Consider the following 15602-nt stretch of genomic DNA (forward strand, 5'->3'; position numbering starts at 1 on the left):
AAAGATGACCAACAAAATTTAACTATTAAGAACAAAATGTCAAGGCATTTTCTTAACTTTTAAGAAACCTAAGGAAAGAAGGCTACACTTGGAGCTCCATGTTTTTGATAAATACAATATAAATGGACAAATTATCTATGATGCAAATGTAAACGTGTTAGTTTCATTCTAATAATATGCATTTGCCTACAAAGACACTACAGATGGTAAGTTTCCTACAAAGACACTACAGATGGTAAGTTTCAGCTGCTTTTGGTTCCATGCAGTACAATTATACTGTAGTATAGACAATAATATGATGTAAGGATTAATGTGCCTGCAATGCATCTTTAATTCTAAAAATTATCCACCACCATCCCCAACCAACCCTCAAAGTTCTGGCAGGAATAATTTTTAAAATCTTGCTAAAACCCTTTTCCTAAAGCAGTAACTTTTCAGCACAGCAGCAACAGTGCCAGAGCCAGCATCTAATCATTCATATAACAGAGCATGTCTGAATGAGGGTAGATGGTGCCCTCACAGAGTTTAATTGGCTAAATGTTCTATGAACTCTACAGAAAGAATAAAAAATAACATTTCTTATTCTGGCTCAAGCTGTGGAGGGCAGAACTTGCTTATTCAGATTAAACCATGCATATTAATTGTCTTGTCTTTTACTAACATATTAATCTTGAAATTTACTATTCAAGACAAACTAGATTAATACATTCTTTCTCAAAGTTACGAGCACAATTATTTTATTAACTAAAGGTATTGTAATCAAGATTAACTCACAATACTTTTTTGGTTTGCTTCCCGAAGCAGTAAATGTTGTGGAAATAAGAATGCACATTAGTAACAAAATCACTGATTACTACAGAAAGATGAGAGTAATGATAGTACTCTATTACAATAATTTAAAGCTTTGTCAGTAAACCATTGGTTTTCTAATAACTATTAGGTTATGTTTTGGCAGAATGACAACCTAAAAAGTGAATCCACTCAATACATTAAAAACACATTGACATTAACCTGTGCTTTCCACAATGACCATTTAGTCTGGAACATGCCTCCTTCCATTTCTACAACATGGAAAGAAATACAAATGATTTTAACATAAAAGAATCTGAATATTATGGTAATATTGGGATACACATACCATTTGTAAGAGAAATGTATATTTCTACAACATTCTTTTTGTTAATGCATAGAATAGATATTGTTTTGTCCCTGACAGCAAAGCATGAAAATAAATCTTTGGGATATGCATCTCCATACATGCAGGGGAAACTGTTCTTACAATACTGATGCTCTGGACATATTTATGAAGGAGTTCCTCCAGGAATTTTCTAGGAATATTATTCCTTAAGTATAATGTAAAATATACATACTTAAAAAACCTTGCAGATAATGCAAATAATTTAAAAATGGTTACATGTAAAGGAAGGTTTTTTAAAGTTGGCCTTGAGAAACCAGATGAATTAATATCAATCCCCAAAAAGGAATTATCATAAAGAAATCATATAGCTTTGTTGTTTTTATATCAACTCAAATTATACAGCTTCAAAATATATTCCCTGGAAGCACTTATTGGAAAAGGGCTGAACATGTAGAATATTTCAAGCACCTAAGTTATTGGAATAACGCTTGAGTGACTCTATCTCCATACAGCTGATAAGTTTTTTTTTTAAAAAAAACTGACGTTTTTACTGTCAGTAGCCTCAAGAGAAAGACCCTGCAGTGTTGCAGCAAGTAGAGAACAGGGGTAAAAGCTGGCAAGGCAAGATGAAGAGAAAGTCTTGACTTTTTTATATCACACATACCTATTTATCACCACCAGTATCATGACAAACACTTTAACAGAAAAAAGTTCTCATAAGGGGTTAGAAAGATACAGAAAGAAGATGAAGAGACAAAATCGAGACCATACACTGACCTTGGCTATAAAACACACAGTTTCTCAAAGTCCTTCCATTTTATTCAGAATTGTAAAAGTGAACTGTCAATGCTGATATGAAACACTGAATTACCAAGCAACTCCTCTTTGAGTACTCTTTTTGTTCAGAACTGAGCATGAAAAATATTCAGCTTTGTGCATGCCAGCAAACAGGAATAACAAGGCCAAGGGCATATAATTCAGGCACGTAACTGAAAGAATACAGCATGATCTATGGTCCATAATTTTACAAATGTATAATGGGAGAATCAGGAAAGTATATAGAAGCATATATGTGTATGTATATATTTATAAATATTTATAATATATAACTTACTATAAGAACATGCAATTATTGGTATAGCACCTATTATACAATATAATACAACAGATCTTCTAAATCATTCAGTTTCTCAAAGTATAGCAAATATGCTCCAGCTAGTGTACTCCCTCTGTAGTGCTTGAAACCTGAATGAGACTACAATTCCACACTGTGCTACATTACTTATGGGGGAAAAATACATATTTAAGAGTAAAAAAATTTCCAACACATTCTGACAGAACAAAAGAAATTCAGTGCAGCTTCAATGCAGCATTAGAAATGTTTTAGCTCACAGAGAAAAAGTTCCCTTTTTATCAAGTTACAATTTTGGCAGCAAATAAAATAACGTTAAATTAAAAAGAATTTATGCTGGCTAAGGCGTATGACTACAGCAAGCAGATCAGTAATTGCCAAAGTTCCTCTTACATTTAGCATCCTCTAATCCAGATCTCCATTTAAAGAACTGGTCATACTTATTTTACATTCTGCATTGTATTCCATTCTATCACTGATTTCTGAATCTGGCAATCTAAATCAATCACACCTATGTTTGGAAAAACTAGAAATCACCAATCATATTAAGTAATAGTTTGGGGAAGTGGAAGACTATCTTTAAACACATTTCAGTATCTTTTCCATATTTCAAATCAAACATATTTTGGAGGAAGTGGGAGGGGGGAACCTACCATGTATATCTACACTATGGTGAAATCATGAGGATGCTGGGACCCCTTTCCTAGATATAGCACTATTGGTCAGCTATTGGCTCTGTACACATTGGGAAAGGAGCGTACTACTTTTTTCTATATAATATAGGATTAGAGACATTAACATTTCAGACAGTCCTGTAACCTTATCCTAGCAATTATTATCTCCTAGGTTCTAAAGAAAATAAAGGATCTGCTAATCTTCTCTGGTATTCTTCAGTCACCTTTATGAAGATTAAAGCTTCAATGTTCTTCTACATTAAGGATGAAGTTTCAAGTTTAAACATGTAAACATTACACTTCTTCATAAGTTTGATAACACTGGAGATGAACATTGTAGTAAAGTTAAGTGAATGAAGCATTTCATAAAGGATAAAAGATTCTCGTTAAGTTTTACACTGGCTCTCTCAGTGATGCCCTGAGAAGTGATTAATGTAACCATAAAGATGTTACATGATCCCATACCCTTTGTATTTCTACCATAATTTAAAATTATCTGACTTTTATTCTATAACCAGAACTAACCCTAGAAATTAATAAACAGTTAAGTAATCAAACCTGAACAGATAATAGAAGCTTTGGGATCTGTCAATATAAGTACACACTGTTACCTCAAGCTCTTAAAATTCAGGGTTGTAATCCCGTGCAATTATATAAATACTAAATGTAGCCCACTTCTAATATTTAGTGGTACAAGTTTTTTTTCTTCTTTTGATGAGATAATTATCAGTCAAGAAGGACAATGGACAAATTGAAATTGTTTGTGACAAAGACTAATATTACACAGAAGATTTTGAGGAATTTTGCTCTCCCAAATAATGTGCTTTTTAAAATCTTTAAAAACATAGCAGCTGATTAAACCTCAAGCACACTAGTGTCCCAGTACATTTCTTTCAGGTTTTATAATTTTCCTTGATGAAAATCTAGAGTCAGCTTATTGTTTTAATAAATAAAAAGGAAAGCAAAATCATATTAAAACACTAATCTCCCAAACAATGTGATTCTGGCTGCTCCATCTCCGCTCTCCAGCTTCCCTGATCTGCTTGCTGCCCTTTCCTGGGCAATGCCTGGTCACTCCTATACAAAGTGAGCCATATAAATAATTCATCTTAAAAGTTGTTTTTCTCCAAAAGTCAGGATAATTGCTAATTTTTGAAGACGATTCCTTTTTTAAATACATAGTACACAGACACAACATGCATTAGTTTGACCGGGGAGGGGGGGGTTGACACTTGACAAGATTCAGTTCCTATCTGCTAAGTTTATTGGCTGATTTGTTCTTCCCAGTCGGAGGTTTAATGCTAGAAGAGTGATGGCAAGAGCCACTAGATCCTTTCAGACCGTTCTTGCTAGATTTGTTGTAGCAGTGCTCTTGTTGACAGGATCTCCTGGAAGATGAAGAGCCTGAAAGGCTAGGAGGCGATTTACTCCTTCCAGGATGTGGGGATGAACTTCTCTGCTCATGGTGTGGCCTTCCACCCCGAGACGGTGAAGAACTGGCAGTACGGGGCAGAGAAGAGCTCCTAGGGGAGGCACTGGGACTGCGTCTGGGAATGACTGGGCTTTTGGGTGGAGTCTTGGGGCTATGTGGAGATCCTGGACTCTTAGACTGTGAAGGGCTTCGTGGTTTTTGAGATCCATTCTGAAGGATCTGAGCCAGGCGGGAGATCAGGTCTGAATCAGAACTGCTACTTCCTAGCACTTTGTACCTCCGCAACCTTGAAAAAAAAGAAGAAATATGTCATTTCTGCATTCTGTTCTTTAATGCAGGATATGTCACATTACATACATTTTATCTATTTCCATGCTCAACTCAAAAGGTAGTGGGGTTAGGCTTAAAAAATGTTTACATTACATTAACGGTCACCTCACAACTGGATTACTGCAATTCTCTTTACACAGGGCTGCCCTGAAGACTATTCAGAAGCTACAGCTGGTCTAAAATGCAGCGCACAAGGAGTAATAGAGATCTTTGTTATGTCCATTTAGCTACTAGTTAGCTTCCAGATGAAATCCAAAGTTTGGGTCATCATTTATAAAGCCCTTCATGTTTCCAGCTCTTTCTGCCAGTCTAGTATGCTTGGGCAGAGTGAGTACGCTCCAAGTCCCTTTAGTTAAATGCTGTCATCTTGTGAGAACAAGGAAGCGTTCCTTCTCTGTTGGTTCATGCCCTGTGGAAAAGCATCCCTTAGAGGTTCATAAGGTTCCCACTCTTCAAGTGTTCCAGAAGTCTCTTAAAACCTAACTCTGCTCCTGGTTAGGCTGTTTCTGGAGTCCAACTTTTTTTATAAATGTTATTGGTGCAATTTTGTTCAGATAGTTGTTTTCCTTATTTTATATCACCTAGAATTTTTTTCAAAGTTGGACAGCGTTAAAAACTAATAAACAGGAAAGAAATCCATACTATTCATCTCCTATATGAATCTATATAAGCTCTGTTAATTTGATGGGTAAACAAAAGAAACATTTTTTAGTACAATAAGGACACCACCAATATGTAATGATTTTCTTGTTGAAATCCAAAAAGCTCTCTCACAAAGATTATCTGAACACAAGAAAAAACACCATTATTCAAAACCAACTTTTAAAGTTTAACAATCTGTACCTTTTAAGATTGTGTTGACATTGCTGTTCAACTGGAGCTTTGGTGGTTTATTTTTGACATGGTTTAACTGTTTTCTTATTTGCTTATATTTGTAAAATTTAGCATAACTGACTTCCTATATCTAACTTTTTACCTATATAAAACCATAATCTAATATGCAAGCTCAGTCTGTGTTATATACCTATATGATATAACTATATTGTTGGAAAAAGCTGTTAAGCAAGGCTGTCCACTCATTCCCTTTCCATTTATTTTTTACGTTAATGATATTATAATGACTATGGAATCACAAAGCTTTTTCCCCACTCACTGAATAGATGCAAAATTTCAATTCTAATATATGCTGCACCTAGCATACATATTATCTCTTGCACCAAGATTGGCCTTAAAAGACTGCTGGCCATTGGCTGAATATTGGGAAAGAACAAAACTGAGGCAATGATCTTTGGCACAGGTAACATGGAAAAAACACAGTCGATTAACACCCACAACATATAACAACGCTCTTCCTTCACCTTCTTCTGCAAGAGGAGGACATATCTATCTATTGTTTTAGTAACTGTCTGATGTACAACAGGAGCTGTCCTGAAGGTGTTTTATTTTTTTTAAGTTAAAAGGAAGGCAATTTGTAACCCCTTCTGAGATAGTTTAGGACAAAGTGATAGTTCAGATATTACATGGGAAGGGGAATATGATGGCTACTGCTCAGTTAAAAACAGTCCAAAATAATGTCTTCCCCCTAGGTATTCTGTTTCCTGTCTTAAGAATGAAAGTAGGTCTATTCTCCATCTCTATTAAGACTCCATCTTATATCCCTAAGGTTCTGTGAGAAATTAGAAAGCCTTCAACAACCCCACATATTTAAATCTTGTTACTTGCATTATGTGAGTGGGAATCAATGGGCCAAACTTTTGTCTCATATACTATAATTTTTCTGCCACTTGTCACGGAACTTAATTCCTCAAGCGGAGAAAATTTAGAAGCAGATTCTCTGAAGAGGATACCAGTAGACATGCTACTGTAGTAACAGTCATTCAGATTTTCATTCCCCACCATTTATAAAAACACAGAAGCCTTTCCTAGTATTGGTACCTCTCACTTAATAACTACTTCAGATAGGTAACCTTTATTGTTATTTTTTTCCCCTGTGGACACACTGGCATACATTAAAAATGAAATTCTGTTGCTTGCTCTCAAGTGTACACATAGAAAACATGCATATAAACATGCTATATACATCATATGTGTAGACCTACGCCCTTACATATATGTAACATATAAATATTAATCACTGTCCATCTTGAATACATAACGGAAGGAGGAAGCTTTAGAGTTAACAAGGTTAATACTGTATGGAACAAAACTGTGACTGAATCTGGATGTTCTCCTTCGGATACGACGAAGCCCCCTCCTCCCAGAAGGTAACAAGGAAAACAGGTTGTGAAGATGTGTGTCCCAGACAATCTTGTGGACCCTGCTCAAGCAATGCTTATATGCTATGTCCTGGCTCTTTTTTGCCATCCTCACCACTTTCTGCATTGCCTTCCTGTCTGAAGCAGTGATGCTTCCAAACCAGAGAGCAACCTGAAGGTTACGGAAGTAAGTTTATGACCAATGCCTGCATTTATGACCTTTGCAGTGTGTCTCTCTCTCAGCCATATATTTGTCATTACAGTCATTGTCCTGTGTAAAACTGTAAGCACAGACATGATCACATGACTTTAGTATGGTTGCTTAAAGAGGACTATCCATATCTGGCTAATATTCCAGTGTTCCACCATAGAAGGCTTTTACATTCCACTACTTACAGATTATGCCTGAAGCATATCTCACAGAGCAATTTTGCAAAATATTCAATGAAACAGCACCTTTGTTTCTATGGTGTTGGTCAAGTGGAAGACGTAATTCTATGAGATTCGGAGGAAAACAATGATGATATATCTAAGGAGTTGGATTACCTAAAGAGCTGAATTACCTCTTTCCATATGCAATTGTATTTATTAGCAATTAGGTTGTTACTTTTCCTATTTAGTTTCATGTTATTCACTACACTTATATAGCCACCACCTATCTCATACAACGATTTTAGGCAGCTCACAAAAATCCATAAAATATAGTTAAAAACATACCGTTTCCCCCCCCCCCATCCCAGATCAAACATCCTCATAGTTAAATCTCCCATCCTAGCCCAATGCTTGAGGAAAGAGCCATGTCTTCACAGTCTTCTAGGAGGCTTAAAGGGTAAGGGGCTCTCTGATCTCTAGTGGCATTGTGGCAATCACTGTGAGGTTGCTGGTGAAAATATTTAAGAGAGGAGCACATTCATCCTATCTAAACTAGTAGGATAAGCAGATAACTAACCTCAGGGAGAGACCATCCTGCAAGTAATCAGGACTCGTGCCATGTATGACTTTAAAGTTGACAGCCATCTAGTCACCTTATCCAGGAGATGGGCAGCATACAAAATTTAATAAATGAAATAACTGGCACTTTGAATTGCATCTTAAAGCAACTGGAAGCCAGTGCAGCTCATGCAGCAATATTATTGTTCAGATGAAGCACAGGACAGCCAAAACTGTGCATGCCACTGCATTCTGGACCAACTACATTTTCTGTATAATTTTCAAGGAAAGCTCCATGTAGAACACATTGCAGCAGTTCAAACAGGACGTGATTAAGGCATCAGTGATTGTGAGCAGGGTCTCCCAGTCTAGGAATGGGTGCAACTGGTGCAAGGGCAGATTTGTTTAAAGGCCCTGTGGCCACAGTTGTCACCTGCTCCTTCAGCAAAAGCTATGAGTCCAAGAGGACCCCAAATTGCAGACTAGAATAACGGAACAGAATAACAGAGTTGGAAGGGACCTTAGAAGTCTTCTAGTCCAGGGGTCCCCAACCACCGTGGACCGGCACCGGGCCGCAGCATGCCAGAAACTGATCTGCGCAAACAAGCAAAACCTCATCCGCGGGATGCAGACAGTACATGAAACCACGCCTTCTCCAGTCCACGGAAAAACCTCTCTCTGTGGAACCGGTCCCTGGTGCCCAAAAGGTTGGGGACCTCTGTTCTAGTCCAACCCCCTGCTCAGGCAGGAAATCCTATACCATTTCAGTTTTCCAATCTCTTCTTAAAAACGTCCAGTGTTTGAGCATTCAGAACTTATGGAGGCAAGTTGTTCCACTGATTAATTGTTCTAACAGATATTATCTCATCACAAGTCAGAAATGTCAATTCTCCAGATGCCAGATGTGGGCCAAAAGCCCACATTGACTCAGACCAGCTTTTTCCTCATCCTAGCCTTTACAGCATCCAGGTGCTGAGCCACCACTGGAACAGCATCATTTCCCGAGCACGAGGTGGAAAGGTATACTGATGATACTGAACCCCATATTGATGCATTACCTCTCCCAATTGCTTCACATAGATGCTAAATAGGAAGGAGGAGAGCCTTGAGACCTGAGGCATCTCACATAATAGGGCCCTAGGGCTGGACCTCTCTTCCTCTACTAGCATTGACTGGTAGCAGCCATGGAGAAAGGAGAACCACTGCAATTCATTGTGGGGAATGGGACAACTTGCCACAGCCAACTCACTGTGGCCAACTCGCCGTGGCCAACTCGCCATGGCCAACTCAGCACGGCCAACTTGCTGCAGGACAACTTGCCACAGCTAACTTGCCATGGGACAATTCTCTGATGAACAATTTAACAAATCTATTTACTTATTTAAAATAAATAAAAAAAATAATTTGTCTGTCCCTCCTTTTGCATCCTTTCTTTAATGATTCTATTCCACCATTTCTTTGTTATTAGGGTAACTTTTATCCAGCAGCAAGTTGTTCTGTGGCAAGTTGGCCGTGGCAAGTTGGCCACGGCAAATTGTCATAGACTCATTCAGTGTGCCCCACCCTCAGTCCCAAGAGCTGGTTGATGGTATCAAAAGCTGTTAAGAAGTTCAGAAGGGCCAGAATGGATACACAAACCACATTTTGAATTCTCCAAAAATCATCCAAGTGCTATGTTCTCTTTTGAGCTCAAAAATACATTTCTAAATTCCAAACTGTAGCACTAGTTTAATTCAGCCTAATTTCTTTGCATATGGCACATTTTTATGCAAGTTGCATTTCTTTTTATTACTATTATTTTTATATTTTATTTTATTTTAAGTCTGTTAAGTCTTTTTATTGTTGTATGCTGCCCAAAATCAGGCTCTTATGAGGTTGGCAGACATGTAGATGTCATAAATTAAATGAAATAAAGTACTATGTTATCACCTAGTCACAAAAATAAAATCATAACTTAATGACTATATTATATAATATAAATGCAGTGTATTTTTTGCTATATTTTCTTCTAACCAAGCCACTTTCACTTATTTTAAATAAAAGCACATTTTGTTATTTTTTGTTGTTTGCATTACAGCAAATAGAAAACATAATGTTTATTCTAGAAGCATTATCAAAAGACATGTTACAATGAAACTATAGGCTAATTTTTCTGTCTATTAAGTACAGCCCCTTTTAAAATATAATCAAATAGACATTTATATTACGGACATACACTACAGATTTCAATAGAGAGGGCTTATTATAAAAATGAAAGAAAGTGTTTTTATATTCAACTTCTCCACATAGATACAAGCAATTCTTATCATTTTAGGATTATATAATTCAAATCTGAAAACCAAAACATTTAGAAATCTAGTACCTCGTATCCACATCAGGCATAGATTACAAATGTTGTTAATTCATACAAACCTTTCCTCAGTTTTAAATCAGGAAAAAATTATTTGCCTATGCACTTGCTCTTCCTCCCAATTAATTAAAGCAACAAGATTTTGTGAAATCTGTAAGGTGTTACACTATACAGATGCATACTTCATATTGCTTAAATATGTGTGCACTTACCTAACCTCTACTCCAGGCCTTGTTGGTGGCCTTCCTGGGGGTGGCCGAGGAAAAAACTGAGCCGAGTTTGAACTGCTAGTATTATCTGTAGTAGTCCAAGATACAGGTCTTGGTATTTTGCTCCTTCTGGGTTGAGGATTACTTGATGACAAAAAGCTCTCTTGTACTTGACTCCGTAAATGAGTGTCCAATGTTAATTTGGAAAAGGAGGTCAATACATCTTCTGAAAACGGTACAGGACCTGCAACTACTTTTTCCTTCAGTGAGTTGTCGGAGGCACTTGAAAGGTCACCCAGGAAAGATCGGAGCTGTCTCTTTTCTACCAATAGTCTAACCAAGTCTGTTTGGTGGGCCTTTTTTAGAAGTAGCTTCTCCTTTGCTGAAACAGGAGAAGATTCTGATGAGGAATCTAGCTCTTGTGCTAAAACTGGTATGCGACTCTGCCTAACTACAAATGGCGATCTGACCAATTCTTTTTTGGACTGACTAGACGTTTCACTCTCTGAAACAGAAAAGAATAGTTCTCCATTTCTTTGAATACTTTGCTCTTCCTTTTCCCTTTCATGCAGAAGTGTGGCAAGTTTCACTTGCTGGCATTGCAATTCCTTAGCATGATCAATATCCTCATCATGGAAGCCATTTTCATGTACTTGCATTTCTTGACTTTCCTGTTTGTAAGCAAATAGGTCAGTACTTCTTGACAGAGAAGCATCTGATGTTTCAGCAGCTGACTGTTTCTGTAATTCCTGTTTTGTGCCCTGATTTAGTAAGGAGCAGCTAGCCAAAGGTCTTGGTTCTTCTGGGTCTGTAATAACCTGAGGTCCATCCAAAACAGATTCTGTGCTTCTTGAAGCAGTTAAGCAGGGTTCTTTAATTTGTATTTCAACAGCATCTTCACAAACAATGAAAGGCTCTTTTTCTTCTATTCCTTCAACAAGGCTCAGGTTTTCCCTTCCTTCTTGTTTCGTCATGTATTGTTCAAGTAAATTTGTTTGGCTATTACTCTGATTTTCAATGCCTTCATCGACATCTTTATCAAGTGTCCCTTGGTTGCAATCTAATTTGAGAACTAAATCTGTTCTGCTGCTGCTAAAAGTCAATGCACCATTTGCCTCAACCAAGCCAGCAACATTCTCCTTAGGGGAGGAAAGTTCAACTGTATGTTCCAAAACCCGAGGATCCCGATCTTTCTTGTCTAGATGCTGCCCATAATGAAAACTCTCAGAAGTAGACTGTGTGGATGCCATTGATGGCCTGGGGATTGTAACCTGCAAAGAAAGTATTGAAATAATTAGTTGACCAGAACTTATTCAATTTGTTTTTTGACATTATCATATATTATCAAATCAAATTCAAACAGTAGTTAATTTCTTTTTCATTGTATCTTGAATACAATGGAAATGAAGTGCTTGGTTCAATTTGGGGTCACTTAACAATATGGTAATTGTTCTTATCAAAATCACTCATCTTATTAGTCTAGCTAAATATATCTGCCTTTATACACCTTATTCTATTTGCTCTAAATAATCTTTTTACATGCTTTTAATTTAACTGATGTACTTTCATTTCTAAAGAACACAATGTAAAAATGTATTTGAAGCCTTCCTTTTTATTTTATTTCCTTTTCTTGTTAAAATTTTAATGGGCTATAAGGAGGAGGCCTGTGTAGTTTAATCTACCTTTTTACTGAAAACTCAACTTGACTTGTGCAAAGATACATCAGATCTATAGACATCAGTCTATAAGAAAAAAATATATTGGTGGTGCTTAATGAGAATTATTGGAAACATGAGTTGTACAACTTAGACTGTATTCCATAAGCATCAATGGTGTCAGTCTTTTGACACCATTGCCATCATTTGCTGGCTGGGTGATCTTATGAATTATTTTGAAGTTATTTCCAATAAAAATGTTATAAGAATATACTTGATAATGAACAGTTACTATACACAGTAGAAAATCTGATTAATTCACAATTATTGTTTGTTGTGCTTTACATGTTTGCTTTTTGTCTACAACATTCATCAGACTGTTTTGTATCAGAGCAAAAATAGTCTCTTATATTCTCTACATTTCTTGCATCTGCTTCACATTACTACTGAATCTGTTTCTATAACCACTGCCCCAATTTGCTTTCTACTTATCTTTCTGCACAGCCTCTCCCCTCTACTTGCTTCACAAGGCACTGACCTTTATCAGTCCCTTCAACTGTAAAAATCCTCTGCCTCTTGACAAGTTTATTATCCCTGTTCCTTGAACACAAAATATTCCTTTGCATACACGCATGTAAGATGTATGACAACCGTATGCAGAATTCCGCTATGCAGAATTCCACTGTTAAACTATAAAGGAAAAGATAACTTAAGCAAGGATGTTAACAAATAACAAGAAAAGAGGCCTATTTAAGGAGAATCCATAAGGACGTATGCAGCTAAAGTAAAATACTTGAAACTAATCACAGAAGAGATATAACAATGGCAAATGAGGGTAGAATAAAACGGGACAAGTGTATTGAAAACTTTTATGAACAGGATTATGGAATGTCAGAAACATTTTCAGAAAGAGAATATACTTAAGAATCAACTTTACAAGAAACTGAGGTAACACAGGAATGGACCAGCTGCCAAACAAAATGAACAGATTCGCTGAACTATTTAAAGCACTTAGAGGAATGGTAATCCAGAACACTAATCCAGAGTACAATGTTAACAATACAGAAAATGCTGTCCCAAAGACTGGAAGAAACTGATGTGCATCTCTCAAAAGAATGTGCAAATTACCAAACCAAGACTCTACTTCTATATCTGACACAAGAAATGTTTTTGGCGGTCATTTGCTCTCCAAGCTTGTTTCAATTCAGTTTCTGAATGTTTTGTTACCAGACTAGGTGACATCAATAGCAGGATTTTCTTGTCCTATTTTTCTTAGCTTATAAATGTCTTGTGTGCCTATGTGGTCAGTTGGTCATGTGACTGGTTGTTCGTTTGGAGCTATATTTAAATTCTGCTGATGACATTATACAGTCTGGTAACGAAACATTTCAGAAAAGACCAGGGACACACGAGATCACACAGCTAATATAAGGTAGATAATGAAATAAGAGAACATAAGATGATTTATCCTTGCTTTGTGGCTACACGAATTATGCCAGAATATGGACTGTAAAAGAGCTAAATAGTCTGCAAAGCACCTGATTATTCTTTTGAAGAACCTTAATAATTATTAAGAACTGAATTTGGAGAAACAGAACAGCTCAGAATAACTGAGACAGATGATGCATACTGATCATAACTTGCACAATAAATGTATGAATGGCGGAATTGGAGAAGATCCCAGCTGAAATCAAAATTGGGGTCTGAAACATTTAACAATCTAATATATACCAATAATATCACTTTATTACCCAAAAGTTAATGTTTAAAAAAGCTTATTATGAAAATAAGAATGAAAAGAAAAATCCAAGTTAAGGTGGCAGATAGATATATTTTTTCCCTTGGGATCAAGAAGAGATAAAAATAAACAGTGTGTTTGAGAAATAAAGAGATTATCTAGGAAGGGAGAAAATGACAAATTTAGACAAGACCATGAACTATAAGAACATTTCAATGATGGTAAACACCAGAACATTCAATGCAAGTGCTTTTTCAAAGGTCATGTAGAGATTTGAAAGTTGAATATTTGAGAAAAAGTGAGAGAAAGAAGCTCTTTTAAATAATAGATTGAGAGATGTCTTGTTTTATGGACTGCAATAGAAGTCAATTAGACTTGGATCAAATAAAGACTCTTTATTTCCTTGACGTGATGAAACAGGAGGAAGCCATGTAAAAAATGTGTAAAGAAAAATATTCACAATTTTTTTTACAAAAATCAAGATATTTTCCTAGAGATGATTGCTCAGCAATGAAATCAAGGCACAAAGGAAAGAGGGAAAAAGGGAATGGCCTCATTGAATTTGTGCTCTGGCTCTATTTACTGGCAGTTTAGGGCTCCTAAAGGAATGTCGCCCTCAAAAATAAAAATAAAAATGCTCCACACTCTTGATTTAAACAGATAAGAAGAAACAAGAGGAAGAAAATGCCATGAAAGAAGAATATATATGATTTCATTCAGTTGCAATCCTGTATTGGATTCCAATAAATCCTTGCATTCAGAATTCTCATTAGATTTAGTGATTTTGCAACATTTCAGATGACTTTAGCTAGCACAAAACATATAAAAGGCTATTCTTTTTTAAATAAATAAACTGATTTGATTGAAAAAATTATCGCAGCACCAAAGCACTAATAGGTTACAGTAGATGTATTCAAATATAGCCATCATTTATTAGCTACAAAAATCTATCAGTTTTTTATTTATATACAATTGATATCTACACAAATTAACCATTTCCAAAACTTTTTTCTTGTTTCAATTCTTTAATTTTTCAAATATTAAATGTATTTTTAGTTTTCATGTTACAGTACAGTTACTTTAATAAAGAGATTATAATAATCATTCTGAAAAATTGAGAGATTATTTCTTCTTCTGTTTTGGATACTATGGCCATTGTATAAGACTGTGCAGTTAATGCCCACTTTCAGAGCACTAACTCCTAAATTGTTAGGACTAAGTTTTTAATAATAATTTCATTTTCACCATAAAAAAGTAAAACACAAAGAGCCAAAAATGTACAAAATCTAGTTAGAGATACTTCTTGCTATGCAGAAAATGTGGTTTATATAGTTCACTGACAGAAAATTTGATCTTTGGAATATTTTTAAAATCTTTTTATCATTGCTCAATAATATTCAATTAGCAACAAAGATTTCATTGAGAGAAATAGTATTTTAGGTATAAAGGAAAAAGTTACATGCAGAAATAAATTTTGGATATGGTAATGTTTATGGTGGGATGGAGTCAAATTAAAGGTTAAGCTTTAATGATTAATAATCACTGTAAGTAGTTGCTCTACTATTATTATAAAGCTATTTTTATTATAAATTAAAATAACACGGATAACATTTATTATAAGACTACTAAAAAGAAAGAAAGCTCGAGTATTGTGTTCTTAAAGATTAATTGGAGTTTTCCATTTGACAGTTTTCTTTAATATTACTGAACAATATGTATTTTGAACAATATGTATTTTAGCATTATACTTGTTAAAAGA

General features: G+C 35.7%; 1 protein-coding gene across 1 annotated transcript in view; it reads right to left on the minus strand.

Annotated features, from left to right (window-relative positions):
• Positions 1-4193: 4193 nt before the first annotated feature.
• The window catches only part of TTBK2 (tau tubulin kinase 2), a gene marked incomplete at its 3' end in the record, with an annotated part of 70414 nt that continues 59005 nt past the window's right edge, over positions 4194-15602 (minus strand). Inside the window, exons 15-16 of the mRNA XM_083350570.1 lie at positions 10454-11721; positions 4194-4662 (exon numbers count right to left, since the gene is read on the minus strand). Coding sequence (XP_083206696.1) covers positions 4194-4662; positions 10454-11721 — 1737 coding nt within the window. The remainder of the gene's footprint in view (positions 4663-10453; positions 11722-15602) is intronic.

The sequence above is a fragment of the Vipera ursinii genome (genome assembly GCF_947247035.1).
Source record: "Vipera ursinii genome assembly, chromosome: 1".
Classification (NCBI taxonomy): domain Eukaryota; kingdom Metazoa; phylum Chordata; class Lepidosauria; order Squamata; family Viperidae; genus Vipera; species Vipera ursinii.